Source organism: Salvelinus namaycush, chromosome 15 (assembly GCF_016432855.1).
Source record: "Salvelinus namaycush isolate Seneca chromosome 15, SaNama_1.0, whole genome shotgun sequence".
NCBI classification, from domain to species: Eukaryota; Metazoa; Chordata; class Actinopteri; order Salmoniformes; family Salmonidae; genus Salvelinus; species Salvelinus namaycush.
Window position 1 is genome coordinate 18,576,115 of NC_052321.1, and position 18,624 is coordinate 18,594,738.

Consider the following 18,624-nt stretch of genomic DNA (forward strand, 5'->3'; position numbering starts at 1 on the left):
CAGCCAGAGCCTGGACTTGAACCCAATCGAACATTTCTGGAGACCTAAAAATAGCTGTGCAGCGACGCTCCCATCCAACCTGACGCAGCTTGAGAGGATCTGCAGAGAAAAAAAGGAAAAACTCCCCAAATACAGGTGTGCCAAGCTGTGTGTCATACCCAAGTTGACTTGAGGCTGTAATCGCTGCCAAAGGTGCTTCAACAAAGTACTGAGTAAAGGGTCTGAATACTTATGTAATGTATTGAAAAAGCTTTTTGTTTTTAATACATTTGCCAACATTTCTAAAAACCTGTTTTTACTTTTTCATTGTGGGATATTGTGTAGATTGACGAGGGTGGGGAAACAATTGAATCAATTTTAGAATAAGGCTGCTACGTAACAAAATACTTTTCGAATGCACCGTATATTTTAATATGTAGCATCTAGTAGTGCAACTCCGTCGAGGTTTGGATCTCTTTTGAGTGTAATTGCTAAGGTCTTAAGACTGTCAGATGCAGGGACCCAGATTCCAGTCGGGTTATCACCCGAATTTTCTGCCATATCATCGCTGAGATATTGGGTTTACACGTACTGCCATCTTTCTTAAAACTTGCACCTTGTGGTAGAACTGTGTCTCTGAAAGACCTTCAGTCCTCCTTTAATCAACTGGGAGTTTATAGGGGTCACCACCTGTCACAAATAGGAAGGACATGGAATCATTGGGTTTTTGTGCTGAATTCTTCCACAAAATATAAATGCTGTTTCTTTATTCATGCATGTGCTTTCCCTCTTTTTGAAGATTATACTTGGATATTTCTAAGCAGTTTGGTAAAATTGACACCTATGAGAGGGCAAGTTTGAGCTTCTATCATATTGTTATACCCATCCATTCACTGAGGGACCTACCTGAATTTGTACAATAGAAAGTCTTGTTTTCGTTGGTGTGCAGTAATGAATACACCCCAGATGACCCAGTCTTCCACACAATTCTCACAACCTAGGGAGATTGTCAATTGAACAAAAGCCCGTCCACCTTGCCTCCGTTACCCAGAAAACAATAAGTGGTCAAGGAGTCAATTTGTTAGTAGGCAAACAGAGTATGCGCCCCTCACTTACCTACTTTGGCAGGAGGCACAAGAGTATCCTCATGTTTTAAAATCCACCACACCTCTTCAATCAGGTGTTTTATCAAAGGGGAAAAGCATGCACACATTTACAAATATGCTACTTCACCTTTTATCTAGAAAATGTATTGCACAACTAGCTACATTTGATTGTCACATTTCGTGATTCCACCCCTGCAAACACAATTTGTCTGATGACGCTGACTGGAGGAGTCATTTCATAGAAGCATGTTCTCTCTTCGCTGCTTCTATTACCTTTGACCTTAAAAATAGGCGAGCAAAACCAATTGAGATTCTCTCCTAATTTCCAACCACGGCTACTTCGTATAGAAAAAACACCAATCTTCAGCATAGGTTTCTACCTCACCGGTTGCCACGGTTGCTCTTTGGAGGTTTAGGCTCAGTCCTTGTTAAGTACTGTGACACGTACTTGAACAAAAAGTCAAATATGAAAATGATTGGTGGCAATTAGTGAAACATCACAACATTTTTGCCAAGCTTTCCTTCACATACAGCTTTTGTTATAAAGCTGTAAAGTCATACTGCTGTAATGATTGAAAGTGTAGTCTGCTCTAGTTATGAGTGTTTAAGTCAAAAGAATTTAAAGTGAGAAGAGAACGTTCAGCCAAGTGTGATGTGATATACCGACATGCTGTGACTCAGCTCATAAGCACAGTACCTTGGCAGTCATTGATTTGTCAGTTGTTTACCTCAAGCATCCTCCTGGAGTTCTGTAAAGGTGAAGATGTACTGGTCGAAAGGTCACAGAAGAATTTAATGTGGTTTATTCAGCCATTTAAGATCTGTGCGTGTATATATATAAAAAATAAAAAAAAGTCCACTGATAATCCTATCCCAAGACTAACGGGTCTCCCACATCCACGCTCTGCATGCTCTTTGAATGTGCCCCCTTCTACTGCATTTGTGACAAATTTCGTCTTTGAAACGGCAGTCCTCTGCTCTGTGACCATCTCTGTCACACCTGTTGCATTTTTCGGCCACGCGGGGGCGCTGTCGGCTGCGTGAAAACTTGTGCAGGGAAGTTTGTGATAGGTCAGTATTTCTTTTACTTTGCAACTCAAATGCATCTTTCGTCGCGATTTCCATAGTCCCAGCAATTTCAACAGCCTTTGCAAACGTGATATCTGATTCTGTGAGCAAACGTTTTTGAATGTGTTCATGTTTCAGTCCACAGTGTCATTTAGGTTCTCTCCAAACTGGCAATGTTCAGACAGTTTCTTCAACTCTGCTACATATGTACTAACACCCTCATTCTGATCTCTCTTGTGGAAACGAAAACGTTCCGAGATGAGGAGTGGTTTAGGTGATAGGTGATTTTGCAATATCTCCACAATCTCTGTGGATGTTTTATTTGAGGGCTTCAGAGGGGCAGTCAAAGTCTAAAAGTATTTGGTTTTAAATATAATTAAGTATCAAAAGTAAATGGAATTGCTAAAATGTACTTAAGTATCAAAAGTAAGAGTACAAACCATTTCAAATTCCTTATATTAAATTAAGCATTTGTGAGTCCGCCAGATGAAGTTGGCAAAAATATAAATAGTAAATTACAGATACTCCAAAAAAGTTCTTAAGTAGTATTTTAAGTATTTTTACTTAAGTACTTTACACCACTGCACTGTACAGCAGACCAGTGAGGTACAGATTTTAAGAAAGCCGCCTACTCAACTCAATTGGAAAACATCATGTTGCAGAGACTAAACTAATTTCCATCCCTAGCTGACACATAGTGTATGTGGAGACAAAGACACCAGACAGATGTTTACATTATATCTGGCAACACCTGACCTTTGATTGAGATAAAGAAGGTATTAAACTGAAATATAAAAAAGTAGAAAGTAAGGTAAAAAAAAGCCCTGGGCTTGAAAGTGCAGCTGAGCAAGATGTCCAAACAGAACAAGTCAGTCATAATTTGCCTTCATTGCACACAATATTGCAGATATGAACTTCAATATAACAATTTCTTAAACACAAAGCATTCCTTCACCGTCTTATCTAGTGTTTATATGTATCCCTAAATAAAGGATAAAAAAAAAATATATATTTAAAGAGGTGATCTTTGTGATTAAAATTGTCTTTGACAAGAGAGCTGTCCCAAGACGGCTATCAATCATCAATATTTGGATCATCAGATGAGTGCAGCTGCTGTAGCGGTGAGCCATCCCACTGCTCCTCCAACACCAGCCACCACTGCGGTTGTAGACCCAGCTAACCCTGCTGCACCTAGTGGGAAACAACACAACATACATCGGTCACTGTGGCATTCAAAACAGAATGTACCTCAGGCACCAGGGTATCAGCCTTGTCTTGTCTAAAAATAAGAGGTCTTCAATGATCTAATGTGCAAAATAAAGGTGGAAGAAATAGATCATAAAGAGAGATGATCAAAGTATAGTTGGGGATTATCACAAGATCATATTCCTATTGATTCTGTGACTCTTAATAGCAATTAATTGACAATATGGTTCTCTGTAAGGTTGCCACTGTATTGGACACAACACAATTATGTAAACTGATTTTTAAATATGATATTTAAACACATGTGTAGTGTCTTAGCTCTTATTACTTATTTATATAATAAGAAAGCCTCTGAATACAAGAAATGGAACTGGAGCTTCACATTTACTGAAATGAGTTAGTACCAGAATAACATAGAACAACACTGCGCATGACCAAGGGTGCTCCATTCTTAAAGGGGACATCAGTAATTAACATAACATTCCTTCTTTTATACAATCAGAGTTACTTTTACCAAACCACAACTGAAACACTACCCAGAACTTGTTGTAGTTATTTTGCATCTTTTAATTTGAACTTGAACAGTTAGTTTTTGTTTGTTTGCTTATAAGTCCAGTCTGTCTGGTGGACGGTGCCTTCGTTCTGGGTAGCGCCTAGGATTGTCTGGAGGCTCCTGAACATCCTCAGTGTGTGCTTGCTCCCTTATAGCTTCTGCTATAGCAGCACCTTCATCAACACGTTCCCTTCTTTCAGCCTGGGGTCTCTTTACTGCTCCACCATCCTCTACAGTTCCTTGTGTGTCACTCTCAGGAGCTCTCTGTGCCTGTTCTCTCTCGATTGTTGTGCTGTTTTCCGTGGAATGCATTTGGTTAATGTGACGCCGCCACATTATGTCTGGGCTCACTTGAACCTGGTAAGTTCTGGGTCCCGTTTGTGTATGTACGGTCCCTCTTGTCCATTTCCCTCCTCTTCTGTAGTCTCGCACCATCACTTCCTGTCCTGTTTGGAGATGGCGCTCCCGGCCACCGGAGAGCATCTTGGCTTGTTTGTTCAGCACTTCATTACGCCTGTTAGGCTTCATGATGTCCAGCCGTGTGCGGAGAGGCCTCCCGAACATCAATGCGGCTGGGCTTTCATTTGTCGTGGCATGTGGGGTGTTTCGGTAGGAGACCAGGAACTTGGTTAGTTTTGTTTTCAAAGTCCCTTCATCTCGTTTTGCTGCCCGGAGAACTTGCTTTAGGGTTTGCACAAAGCGTTCTGCCAGCCCATTGGTGGCAGGGTGGTACGGAGCTGAGGTTGAGTGTTTGATTCCATTTACTGACATGAATCTTGTAAACTCGTCACTTACAAAAGCTTGCGCGTTGTCACTTACTAGCTGCAGCGGCAATCCGAAGCGTGCAAACGTTGTTCTGAGACACTCTATCGTCTGAGCTGAGGTGGAGGAGTCAGTGCAAAACACCTCTGGCCATTTGGAATGGGCATCAACTATAACCAGAAACATGTGCTTTTCAAAGGGACCAGTGTAGTCCACATGAATTCTCTGCCATGGCTCTGTGGGCCATTCCCAAGGGTGGACTGGGACAGGAGCAGGCATGTGAAGGGTTTCCAAACATCCGCTACAGTTCTTTGCCATATTTTCTATCTGTTGATCCAGACCTGGCCACCAGAAGTGGCTCCTTGCGAGCAGCTTCATTTTGACAATTCCAACATGACCTTCATGTAGTTGCTGCAAAACCTGATGTTGGCATTTCTGGGGTATCATGACTCTCATTCCCCACATCAAACATCCTTGGTACGTTGTAATTTCGTTTCTCCGCTGGAAATACGGAGTCAGCTCCTTTCTGCCAGTAGCTGGCCATCCTGACATGGTGTAGGTGTACACTTTTGACAAGGTCACATCTTTCCTTGTCTCCTGTTTGATAACTGTGCTTGTGACCGGTAGTGCCTCGAGCTGAGCGGTATGGTAAATGTCCACTGCATCCACACTCCTTTGTCTTTCTCTTGTACACGGCAGTCTGGATAATCCATCTGCATTTGTGTGGAGGGACGACGGCTTAAACTCAATGTCATACATATGACTGGCAAGGAACAAGGCGTATCGCTGTAACCTGGCTGCTGTCATTGCCGGAATGCCTTTCTTTGGACTGAAAATGGAAAGCAACGGCTGGTGATCCGTAACCAGTGTGAAACGCTTGCCATATAGGTATGCGTGGAATTTCTTGACGCCCCACACTAGCGCCAGTGCTTCTTTGTCAATTTGTGAGTAGTTTTTCTCTGCATCATTCAATGTTCGTGACGCGAATGCAACTGGCCTCTCTGACCCATCTTTCAGTGTGTGTGAAAGGACGGCCCCTAAGCCATAAGGGGACGCGTTACAAGCCAACTTCACTGGCAGTTCAGGGTCGTAATGCATCAGGACCTGTTCAGATGTGATGAGCCGTTTTGCCTCAAGAAATGCATTTTTCACACTGTTCTGTCCACCGCCATGTCCTATTCTTTTCCAGGAGCTGATTTAGAGGCTGGAGTACTGCTGAAAGGTTTGGGAGGAATCTTCTGTAGTAATTGATCAGTCCCGCAAAAGATCTCACTTCTGTGATATTTTGTGGTCGTGGTGCCTGTACCACTGCCTCGATTTTGTCCTGTGTTTTGTGCAATCCATTGCGGTCAATTTCATGTCCACAGAAGACAATCTTGTCTTTGAAGAACTCACACTTCTGTAAGTTTGCCTGTAGACCATACTCTTTCAGTCTTTTCAGGACCTCTTCCAGGTTAGCCAGGTGTTCTTTGTCGGTGCGTCCTGTTATGATCATGTAATCCAGTATACACTGGGTTCCTGGGATTCCTTGCAAAATCTGGTCAATAGTTCGTTGCCAAATGGCTGGGGCCGATGCGATGCCAAAAACCAGGCGGTTATACCTCTATAGACCTTTGTGTGTGTTTATTGTCAGGTACTGTTTGGAGCTCTCTTCAACCGGTAGCTGCAGGTAAGCCTGTTTCAGATCGATTTTACTGAAGTGTTTCCCACCAGCTAGTGCAGCAAAGATGTCCTCCAGACGTGGCAAGGGGTATTGGTCCACATGCAACATTGAATTCACAGTTACCTTGAAGTCCCCACACATTCTAACAGACCCGTCTTTCTTCACAATAGGAACTATGGGTGTGGCCCATTCGCTTCTGTCCACTTTCGTCAGGATCCCTGTATCCTGCAAGCGATCGATTTCCGCTTCCACCTTTGGTCTCAGGGAGTATGGAACAGATCTGGCTTTGCAGAATTTTGGGGTTGCGTCATCTCTCAGTACAAGTTTTGCTGTGAAGCCTTTTACTGTTCCCATCTGATCACTGAAAACTGTGTTGTATTTCTTCCGCAAGTGTTCCAGTGTTTGGTCTGTGTCTTTCTCTTTGGACTGGAACGTGTGGAGCATTTTCAAATCACACCAGTTCAGCTTTATTTTTGAAAGCCATTCCCTGCCAAATAATGGGGGGCCAGTTCCAGGCACCACATACAGCTGTAACTGCTGTGTTTGCCCCCCATAACTCACTCTGACCTGCAACGCCCCCATTGGGCTCAATCTCTCTCCTGAGTAGGTCTTCAGCAACACATTTGTGTTCTTCAGCTTGATAGCCTTGAAGTGCTCATTGTAGACAGTAGTGGAAATTATAGACACTGCAGATCCTGTGTCCAGCTCCATTTTGAGGGGTTTGCCTTCGATATCTGGTGTCACCCATATTATGCTACTGTTGGGAGAAGTCACTGTGTTTAACTCCAATGTACCAATTAATCGTTCATCTGAATCACTGCCACTGTTCTCTGCTAGTGCATTCACAGACCCTTTAATTTTCTCAGTTTTCCTGTTGTGACTGAATTTTGCTCTGCATGCTCTTTGAATGTGCCCCCTTCTACTGCATTTGTGACAAATTTCGTCTTTGAAACGGCAGTCCTCTGCTCTGTGACCATCTCTGTCACACCTGTTGCATTTTTCGGCCACTCGGGGGCGCTGTCGGCTGCGTGAAAACTTGTGCAGGGAAGTTTGTGATAGGTCAGTATTTCTTTTACTTTGCAACTCAAATGCATCTTTCGTCGCGATTTCCATAGTCCCAGCAATTTCAACAGCCTTTGCAAACGTGATATCTGATTCTGTGAGCAAACGTTTTTGAATGTGTTCATGTTTCAGTCCACAAACAAATCTATCCCTTAATGTGTCATTTAGGTTCTCTCCAAACTGGCAATGTTCAGACAGTTTCTTCAACTCTGCTACATATGTACTAACACCCTCACCCTCATTCTGATCTCTCTTGTGGAAACGAAAACGTTCCGCGATGAGGAGTGGTTTAGGTGATAGGTGATTTTGCAATATCTCCACAATCTCTGTGGATGTTTTATTTGAGGGCTTCAGAGGGGCAGTCAAAGTCTAAAAGTATTTGGTTTTAAATATAATTAAGTATCAAAAGTAAATGTAATTGCTAAAATATACTTAATTAAGTATCAAAGGTAAAAGTACAAACCATTTCAAATTCTTTATATTAAGCAAACCAGACAGTACAATTTATTATTTTGTTTTTCATTGACTGATAGCCAGATGCACACTCCAACACTCAGACATAATTTACTGACTAAGCATTTGTGTTTAGTGAGTCTGCAAGATCAGAGGCAGTAGGGATGACCAGGGAGGTTCTCTTGATAAGTGTGTGAATTGGACCATTTTCCTGTCAAAATGTAACGAGTACTTTTGGGTGTCAGGGAAAATGTAAGGAGTAAAAAGTACATTATTTTCTTTAGGAATGTAGTGAAGTCAAAGTTCAAGTTGGCAAAAATATAAATAGTAAAGTACAGATACCCCCAAAAATGTATTAAGTAGTACTTTTAAGTATTTTTACTTAAGTACTTTACATTACTGCACAACAGACCAGTGAGGTACAGATTTGAAGACAACGGCCTAATCAACTCAATTGGAAAACACCATGTTGCAAAGACTAAACTAATTTCCATCCCTAGCTGACACATACTGTATGTGGAGACAAAGACCCAAGACAAATATTTACATTATATCTGGCTAGGCGATATGGCCAAAATATCATATCATGGTATTTTTCAAATTTTTGACAGTATAACGGTATTTTGTTTTTGATGAATAAAAGTTCTACATTTGCTTTATGAGTAGTGCGTGACCCTAGGGTGGCAACACATACAGTGGGGAGAACAAGTATTTGATACACTGCCGATTTTGCAGGTTTTCCTACTTACAAAGCATGTAGACGTCTGTAATTTTTATCATAGGTACACTTCAACTATGAGAGACAGAATCTATAACAAAAATCCAGAAAATCACATTGTATGATTTTTAAGTAATTAATTAGCATTTTATTGCATGACATAAGTATTTGATACATCAGAAAAGCAGAACTTAATATTTGGTACAGAAACCTTTGTTTGCAATTACAGAGATCATACGTTTCCTGTAGTTCTTGACCAGGTTTGCACACACTGCAGCAGGGATTTTGGCCCACTCCTCCATACAGACCTTCTCCAGATCCTTCAGGTTTCGGGGCTGTCGCTGGGCAATATGGACTTTCAGCTCCCTCCAAAGATTATCTATTGGGTTCAGGTCTGGAGAATGGCTAGGCCACTCCAGGACCTCGAGATGCTTCTTACGGAGCCACTCCTTAGTTGTCCTGGCTGTGTGTTTCGGGTCATTTTCATGCTGGAAGACCCAGCCACAACCCATCTTCAATGCTCTTACTGAGGGAAGGAGGTTGTTGGCCAAGATCTCGCGATACATGGCCCCATCCATCCTCCCCTCAATACGGTGCAGTCGTTCTGTCCCCTTTGCAGAAAAGCATCCCCAAAGAATGATGTTTCCACCTCCATGCTTCACGGTTGGGATGGTGTTCTTTACATTTTAGTCATTTAGCAGACGCTCTTATCCAGAGCGACTTACAGTAGAGTGCATACATTTTATTACATTTTACATACTGAGACAAGGATATCCCTACCGGCCAAACCCTCCCTAACCCGGACGACGCTATGCCAATTGTGCGTCGCCCCACGGACCTCCCGGTTGCGGCCGGCTGCGACAGAGCCTGGGCGCGAACCCAGCCCAGCCTGGGCGCGAACCCAGAGACTCTGGTGGCGCAGCTAGCACTGCGATGCAGTGCCCTAGACCACTGCGCCACCCGGGTTCTTGGGGTTGTACTCATCCTTCTTCTTCCTCCAAACACGGCGAGTGGAGTTTAGACCAAAAAGCTCTATTTTTGTCTCATCAGACCACATGACCTTCTCCCATTCCTCCTCTGGATCATCCAGATGGTCATTGGCAAACTTCAGAGGGGCCTGGACATGCGCTGGCTTGAGCAGGGGGACCTTGCATGCGCTGCAGGATTTTAATCGATGACGGCGTAGTGTGTTACTAATGGTTTTCTTTGAGACTGTGGTCCCAGCTCTCTTCAGGTCATTGACCAGGTCCTGCCGTGTAGTTCTGGGCTGATCCCTCACCTTCCTCATGATCATTGATGCCCCACGAGGTGAGATCTTGCATGGAGCCCCAGACCGAGGGTGATTGACTGTCATCTTGAACTTCTTCCATTTTCTAATAATTGCACCAACAGTTGTTGCCTTCTCACCAAGCTGCTTGCCTATTGTCCTGTAGCCCATCCCAGCCTTGTGCAGGTCTACAATTTTAACCCTGATGTCCTTACACAGCTCTCTGGTCTTGGCCATTGTGGAGAGGTTGGAGTCTGTTTGATTGAGTGTGTGGACAGGTGTCTTTTATACAGGTAGTTCAAACAGGTGCAGTTAATACAGGTAATGAGTGGAGAACAGGAGGGCTTCTTAAAGAAAAACGAACAGGCCTGTGAGAGCCGGAATTCTTACTGGTTGGTAGGTGATCAAATACTTATGTCATGCAACAAAATGCAAATGAATTACTTAAAAATCATACAATGTGATTTTCTGGATTTTTGTTTTAGATTCCGTCTCTCACAGTTGAAGTGTACCTATGATAAAAATTACAGACCTCTACATGCTTTGTAAATAGGAAAATCGGCAAAATCGGCAGTGTATCAAATACTTGTTCTCCCCACTGTATATATTCTAAATTATTTCAATGGGTCTTTCCCCATTCTAATTGTTTTATACTGTTCAATTCAACTTAAACCTAATTTCCTGCATTTCCATCAATTTCTGCACTCATTTGAGATAGTATTTGGTCCCATATTCCTAGCATGCTTTGATTCCATCAATCTTGGGACTCTACAAACTTGTTGGATGCGTTTGCTGTTTGTTTTGTTGTGCTTCACATTTTATGTTTCAGATCATTTTCGGCCCTTTAGAAATGAATGGTAAATCATGTATTGTATCATTTTGGAATCACTTTTATTGTAAATAAGAGTAGAATATGAATCCTTCTGCATATATGTGGATGCTACCATGATTACAGATAGTCCTGAATGAATTGTGAATAACAATTAGTGGGTTACAGATGCACAAATATCATCCCCCCTCCCCCCAAAATTGCTAACCTCCCCTGTTATTGTAATGGTGAGAGGTTAGTATGTCTTGGGGGTATGATATTTGTGTGTCTAACTTTCTCACTCATTATTCACGATTCATTCAGGACTATCTTAAATCAAGGTAGCACTATGTACAAAAAGTGCTTTAATTGGCAAGCGGATCACCCGATATGGAGGAAAATACCTTTAACATCAGCCATTGTATAATTTCAAATCTGAAGTGCTGGAGTACAGAGCCAAAACAACAAAGAAATGTGTCACTGTCCCAATACTTTTGTAGCTCACTGTATACAGTGCATTCAAAAAGTATTCAGACCCCTTTTCCCACATTTTGTTACATTACAGTCTCATTCTAAAATGTATACAATATTTTTTTTCCTTCAATCTACACACAATACCCCTTAATAACATAGCGAAAACAGTTTTTTAGAAATGTTTGAAAATGTATTAAAAATAAAAACAGAAATACCTTATCTACATAAGTATTCAGACCCTTTGCTTTGAGACTCAAAATTGAGCTCAGGTGCATCCTGTTTCCATTGATCATCCTTAAGATTTTATACAACTTGAATGGAGTCCACCTGTGTTAAATTCAATTGATTGGAAATGATTTGGAAAGGCACACACCTGTCTATATAAGGTCCCACAGTTGACAGTGCATGTCAGAGCAAAAACCAAGCCATGAGCTCGACAGAATTGTCCGTAGAGCGCCGAGACAGGATTGTGTCGAGGCACAGATCTGGGGAAAGGTACCAAAACATTTCTGCATTATTGAAGGTCCCCAAGAACACAGTGGCCTCCATTCTTAAATGGAAGAAGTTTGGAACCGCCCGGCCAACTGAGCAATCGGGGGAGAAGGGCCTTGGTCAGGGAGGTGACCAAGAACCCGATGGCCACTCTGACAGAGCTCCAGAGTTCCTCTGTGGAGATGGGAGAACCTTCCAGAAGGACAACCATCTCCGCAGCACTCCACCAATCAGGCCTTTATGGTAGAGTGGCGAGACAGCAGCCACCCCTCAAGAAAAAGCCCATGACAGCCCGCTTGGAGTTTGCCAAAAGGCACATAAAGGACTCTGACCATGAGAAACAAGATTCTCTGGTCTGATGAAACCAAAATTGAACTCTTTGGCCTGAATGCCAAGCATCACATCTGGAGGAAACCTGGCACCATCCCTACAGTGAAGCGTGGTCGTGGCAGCATCATGCTGTGGGGATGTTTTTCAGCGACTGGAAGACTAGTCAGGATTGAGGGAAAGCAAAACACAGCAAAGTACAGAGAAAACCTTGATGAAAACCTGCTCCAGAGCGCTCAGGACTTCAGAGTGGGTTGAAGGTTCATCTTCCAGCAGGACAACGACCCTAAGCACAGAGCCAAGACAACGCAGGAGTGACTTCGGGACAAGTCTCTGAATGTCCTTGAGTGGCCCAGCCAGAGCCTGGACATGAACCCGATCGAACATTTCTGGAGACCTAAAAATAGCTGTGCAGCGACGCTCCCATCCAACCTGACGCAGCTTGAGAGGATCTGCAGAGAAGAAAAGGAAAAACTCCCCAAATACAGGTGTGCCAAGCTTGTAGCATCATACCCAAGTTGACTTGAGGCTGTAATCGCTGCCAAAGGTGCTTCAACAAAGTACTGAGTAAAGGGTCTGAATACTTATGTAAATGTGATATTTCAGCTTTTTGTTTTTAATACATTTGCCAACATTTCTAAAAACCTGTTTTTACTTTTTCATTGTGGGATATTGTGTAGATTGACGAGGGGGGGAAACAAGTGAATCAATTTTAGAATAAGGCTGCTACGTAACAAAATACTTTTCGAATGCACCGTATATTTTAATATGTAGCATCTAGTAGTGCAACTCCGTCGAGGTTTGGATCTCTTTTGAGTGTAATTGCTAAGGTCTTAGACTGTCAGATGCAGGGACCCAGATTCCAGTCGGGTTATCACCCGAATTTTCTGCCATATCATCGCTGAGATATTGGGTTTACACGTACTGCCATCTTTCTTAAAACTTGCACCTTGTGGTAGAACTGTGTCTCTGAAAGACCTTCAGTCCTCCTTTAATCAACTGGGAGTTTATAGGGGTCACCACCTGTCACAAATAGGAAGGACATGGAATCATTGGGTTTTTGTGCTGAATTCTTCCACAAAATATAAATGCTGTTTCTTTATTCATGCATGTGCTTTCCCTCTTTTTGAAGATTATACTTGGATATTTCTAAGCAGTTTGGTAAAAATGACACCTATGAGAGGGCAAGTTTGAGCTTCTATCATATTGTTATACCCATCCATTCACTGAGGGACCTACCTGAATTTGTACAATAGAAAGTCTTGTTTTCGTTGGTGTGCAGTAATGAATACACCCCAGATGACCCAGTCTTCCACACAATTCTCACAACCTAGGGAGATTGTCAATTGAACAAAAGCCTGTCCACCTTGCCTCCGTTACCCAGAAAACAATAAGTGGTCAAGGAGTCAATTTGTTAGTAGGCAAACAGAGTATGCGCCCCTCACTTACCTACTTTGGCAGGAGGCACAAGAGTATCCTCATGTTTTAAAATCCACCACACCTCTTCAATCAGGTGTTTTATCAAAGGGGAAAAGCATGCACACATTTACAAATATGCTACTTCACCTTTTATCTAGAAAATGTATTGCACAACTAGCTACATTTGATTGTCACATTTCGTGATTCCACCCCTGCAAACGCAATTTGTCTGATGACGCTGACTGGAGGAGTCATTTCATAGAAGCATATGTTCTCTCTTCGCTGCTTCTATTACCTTTGACCTTAAAAATAGGCGAGCAAAACCAATTGAGATTCTCTCCTAATTTCCAACCACGGCTACTTCGTATAGAAAAAACACCAATCTTCAGCATAGGTTTCTACCTCACCGGTTGCCACGGTTGCTCTTTGGAGGTTTAGGCTCAGTCCTTGTTAAGTACTGTGACACGTACTTGAACAAAAAAAGTCAAATATGAAAATGATTGGTGGCAATTAGTGAAACATCACAACATTTTTGCCTAGCTTTCCTTCACATACAGCTTTTGTTATAAAGCTGTAAAGTCATACTGCTGTAATGATTGAAAGTGTAGTCTGCTCTAGTTATGAGTGTTTAAGTCAAAAGAATTTAAAGTGAGAAGAGAACGTTCAGCCAAGTGTGATGTGATATACCGACATGCTGTGACTCAGCTCATAAGCACAGTACCTTGTCAGTCATTGATTTGTCAGTTGTTTACCTCAAGCATCCTCCTGGAGTTCTGTAAAGGTGAAGATGTACTGGTCGAAAGGTCACGGAGGAAACTAATGTGGTTTATTCAGCCATTTAAGATCTGTGCGTGTAAAAAAAAACAAAAACAAAAAACAGTCCACTGATAATCCTATCCCAAGACTAACCGGTCTCCCACATCCACGTCGCATAGGATGACAGAGGCAAAACACAATCAGAGGGGATCAAACATTTATTTACTCTTATTAAAAAGTTACAATAAAACCATTAGCATCTTTAAACGATAGCAAAATAAAGAGAACCAAAAATATTGGCCAAAACATATTTACAGAGACAAATTGCAGATAAAAAGCTCACATTTTTGTACACGACCCCAACATCTGCATCATCAAACTCTGAAATGTGAACACCGCAAGACTCAGAAGCTCAAATGTGGTTTAGCCAGAAAATAACCAGAATGCACGAACGAAGACATTTCCTTTTCCCCTCCCCTCCTTGAATTTTGTTTTTCTATACAGCACAAAATACTTAATTTGGGAGTAAAACATAGTAATGTAGAATACATTTTTTTAGACGATGATTTGAAAGGTTTGTGTCCATATAACAGTCATTTCGAAGGAGGAGGTGTTATGCCCTGCTCCATAACTGTTGTCCATTTTTACATCCCAAGAGATGAGAAAGAAAAATAAAACATTATAGGACTGCCACTCGTGTAAAAGTATGCTTCTCCATGAATTGGGAAATTAAGTCAGTATTCCTGATTCATTCTACATCCAATCCAATACCTTCCCCACACGCCAGTCCCAGTGTGTACCATGAGGGGGCGCCGTAAGCCAACACGTTCGTGAGAGGGCCAGTGGGATTCCGTCAGTAGAGAAATGATAAAGGCAGTGAACTGGTGGCTGAATCAGCAAACGTGATATAGCCTTCTTCATTTGTCTTCGTTTGTAGTTTTGTCTAGAAGTTTAAGAATGTGGCACGAGTCTCATATATTTATATACTTTAATCTTGGAAAAACAGTTCAAGTAGCTGCGACGAGTCACGGTCACTCTGTCTTGGGCTCGGTCTCAGATGCTGCGGGTGTCGTGACCTCTGTGGGGGCAGCGGCCTCCTCGGCAGGGGCTTCCTCTGTGGGAGGGGCTTCCTCTGCGGGAGCGGCCTCTGCAGCCTCACCCTCTGGCGCCAGGGTGGCCTCCTCCTTGGCCTCTGCCACAGGCTCGGCGGCTGACGTCTCCTTTGCTGCGTGGCCATTCTCCTCTGGCTTGTCCTCCGCCGTGGGGGAGGCGGCCTCCTCCTCGCTGCTCTTCTTGGTCTTCTTCAGCGAGATGCCCTTGAAGGAGTTCTTCAGGGAGAACTTCTTCTTCTTCTTCTTGGCATCCTTGGCGGCCTCTCCCTCGACCTTGGCCACCTCTCCTTCGGCAGCAGGGGCAGCCTCGATGGCGTCTGTCTCGCCCTCTTTGGCTGGCTCGGCTGTGCCATTCCCATCTACGGAAGCTGCGTCCCCATCGGGCTTGGCAGAGACATCTCCATTGGTTTTAACATGGCCATTCTCCTGTGGACAACAGTGAGAGAACAATTTACAGATGTGGAGAATAATAATGATAATTTTCTAAATAAACTGGTATGGGGAGAAAATTAAGGTAACTATTATAAGCAGCCCATACCAATACCAAATTGACTCAATCTACAAGTCACTGTTGATCAAGAATGTGGCTTAGGAAATAAAAATCAAGACTATTTTAATTCTGTGAGATAGGGCAGCGTGATATGTCCAACCGACGTATCAGAGGTTTGTCGTTGTGGACGATTACTTGACTAGGTCAAATGCATAGCAAAACGCTTCATATGCACAGCAGGTTTGCATTACTCGTATCGACCACGTGGGGGCAGTCGTACTCCACCACAACCAGTCGAACAGCAAGATGAATTTTGGAACAAAGGAATCCCCATGGAATCAAGCAGATTGCTAAATTTGCAGTTCATTGCAAAATGTCAATATCGTACTCTTCTAGCCTTTCGAATAACCCAAACTAACTTCTCTCGATTTGTCATATTAAATTGAAATGATTACATGTTCTAGCCTTTTGGCCAAGAATAAATGAGGAAATTAACAATCTGTTAACGTTAGCTAAAGAATGCACCAACTGGTAGACGTGCCGCCTCAATGAGATGGTTGACTGGCAATTGCACCCATTCTAAAACCGTCAGCTAAAGTTAACATAGCGACTCATTGTCCAGGTAACGGGCATACAGGCATGTACAATAAAACAAGGTTTGAGTAGATCATTTAATGTTTCCAGCTCTACAAATTACATCGAAAATTGCACAAGTCTGATTGCTCGCTTTTTTCAACAGGACGCTTTGCTGCCCTGCCCGTGCGCTTTGTTTGTAACGAGCCGTCCTCATTTGCAACCTTTGTCGCCCATCCGAGAGGGCGACCGCTGACGGCTTCTAGCACCAACTCACGAGAGAAAGCTAGTTAAAATAAATCCGCTTTCCAGTCAGATGATAACTATGTGACTTAGTCCTGGTGTTAAAATACAGACAACTAGCTACTGTACTTGATTAGATAGACTAAGAACTCGAGACGAATTTAACAAAAGGTGGTGGTTGTGGCGCATGGCACCATCAATTAGCCACTCAACCAAGCACAGTATTAGCTAAACCATTTAATTACCACATGTAATCACTGCAATCAAAACAGGTGGTTCGAGAGCGAATAGTCATATTTTTATCCTAATAAGTTTTTGCTAATTAGTCAAATGTACTGTAACTGTTAGCCGTGAGGTATCGCTAGCCTGGTATCACGTTGCCCATCCAACTCACGCTGGAGGTTTGCATTGGGTGCCAATGTGGACGCATACAACTGTTTCTCTTACCTGGCCATTTGTTTTAGCGACAGCCGGGTCGTCGATGACTTTTCCATCAACAGCTACTCCACCCTTGGAAAACTGAGCTCCCATCTTTTAGGCTTTCTAAACAAAAATAAAATCTAAAATAAAAACCGAGACGATTTACGGTTAAATCCAGCCAGAGATAGGTAGATCTTGCCAGATTTTGAAATCCGTGTTGATCCCTTTTACGTTTGAGAAGCAACAAACGTTTCCCCACTCTGGTCTACTAACCTCACTGCTGCTGAGCACAAATTAAAGAAGGCTAGGGCTACAAGTGTGAGTATTTCAACCGTGCCTCAAAATTGTGGAGGACTCCACCTATGGGCGTGACTACACGGACATACCCAATCTGCAACCGTGGATTGGGGTTGGAATCCCCGCCTCGCCCCCTATCAGCTTCAATGAGAGTGTTCATTACAGATGTTATGAATATGGCGACTGAGCAAGTAAGAATTGTATCTTTATTATCAGATATTTTTATTGAACATAAATAGTAAATAACACTAGTATCATATCTTAAGGTTTCCAAGTACTTTACTCCAAATTAATCTAATTAGAAAATCCTCCATACAGTGCACTGCAATTCTACACTTTAAAAATGAAAGGTTCCTGGAGGCACCTTAAGGGGTTACTCAGATTGCAACACCAACAGAACCCCTAAAGGTGCTTCCAGCCAGGAACCTTTTCCCTGAGGAACCTTTTATAAAGATTCTCAAAGAACCGTTTAGGGTGTTAAGTTTCCTGTAGGAATATTTTATGTCCCATGTATTATATTATGAATAATAATATTGAGTGTCAAACTTGTAAAGTCACAAATTCATTTTATTCACTTAGAAAAGTGCAACATGTCCAGTATTCACAAAGCATCTCAGAGTGCTGATCTAGGATCAGGTCCCCACCTGTCCATACAATCTTATTTTTTTATCTTAAAAACTGATCACTGGTTCGACTTTGACACACTGAATATGGGCCATTATTTATATGCAGTTACTTTAACTATTTTGGTCGGGTCTTCACTTTTGGTGTCATCTGGGCTAATTTTTTCCCCTTGCCTCTCGAACCTCTTCCGCATTTCCTGTACTTGTGCAATGTGAGCAAGTGGCTGTCGTTATTTTTTGTATTTATTCTTTATCATGCCATGCCTCCTTAAAAAATAAAATGTGGAGTGGAGAAATGTCATGAAGGACTATTGGGACTGAGGTCAGAGGAGCAGACTAAAATGGCCTTGTTATGCTGCTGTAAATGTGATGTGAGAAGAACATATCCAAGCCAGCACATTATGGTCTGGGTAAGCACAATGGTGTATTAAGGTTATTAGTGTGAATTAATGTGAGTAGGAAAAGTAATGAATTCTTACATACAGTTGAAGTCGGATGTTTACATACACTTAGGTTGGAGTCATTAAAACTCGTTTTTCAACCACTCCACAAATTTCTTGTTAACAAACTATAGTTTTGGCAACAAGTAATTTTTCCAACAATTGTTCACAGACAGATTATTTCACTTATAATTCACTGTATCACAATTCCAGTGGTTCAGAAGTTTACTTACACTAAGTTGACTGTGCCTTTAAACAGCTTGGAAAATTCCAGAAAATGATGTCATGGCCTTAGAAGCTTCTGATAGGCTAA

General features: G+C 42.3%; 1 protein-coding gene across 1 annotated transcript; it reads right to left on the bottom strand.

Moving 5' to 3' along the window:
- Positions 1-14,313: 14,313 nt before the first annotated feature.
- LOC120059862 (MARCKS-related protein 1-A-like) lies at positions 14,314-17,252 on the bottom strand. The gene is made up of 2 exons (XM_039008915.1): positions 16,979-17,252; positions 14,314-15,651 (listed from the first exon to the last, which is right to left on the bottom strand). The coding sequence occupies exons 1-2, from the start codon at positions 17,060-17,062 to the stop codon at positions 15,145-15,147; spliced, it is 591 nt and encodes a 196-aa protein (XP_038864843.1). The 5' UTR covers positions 17,063-17,252; the 3' UTR covers positions 14,314-15,144.
- Between the last annotated feature and the right edge of the window lie 1,372 nt (positions 17,253-18,624).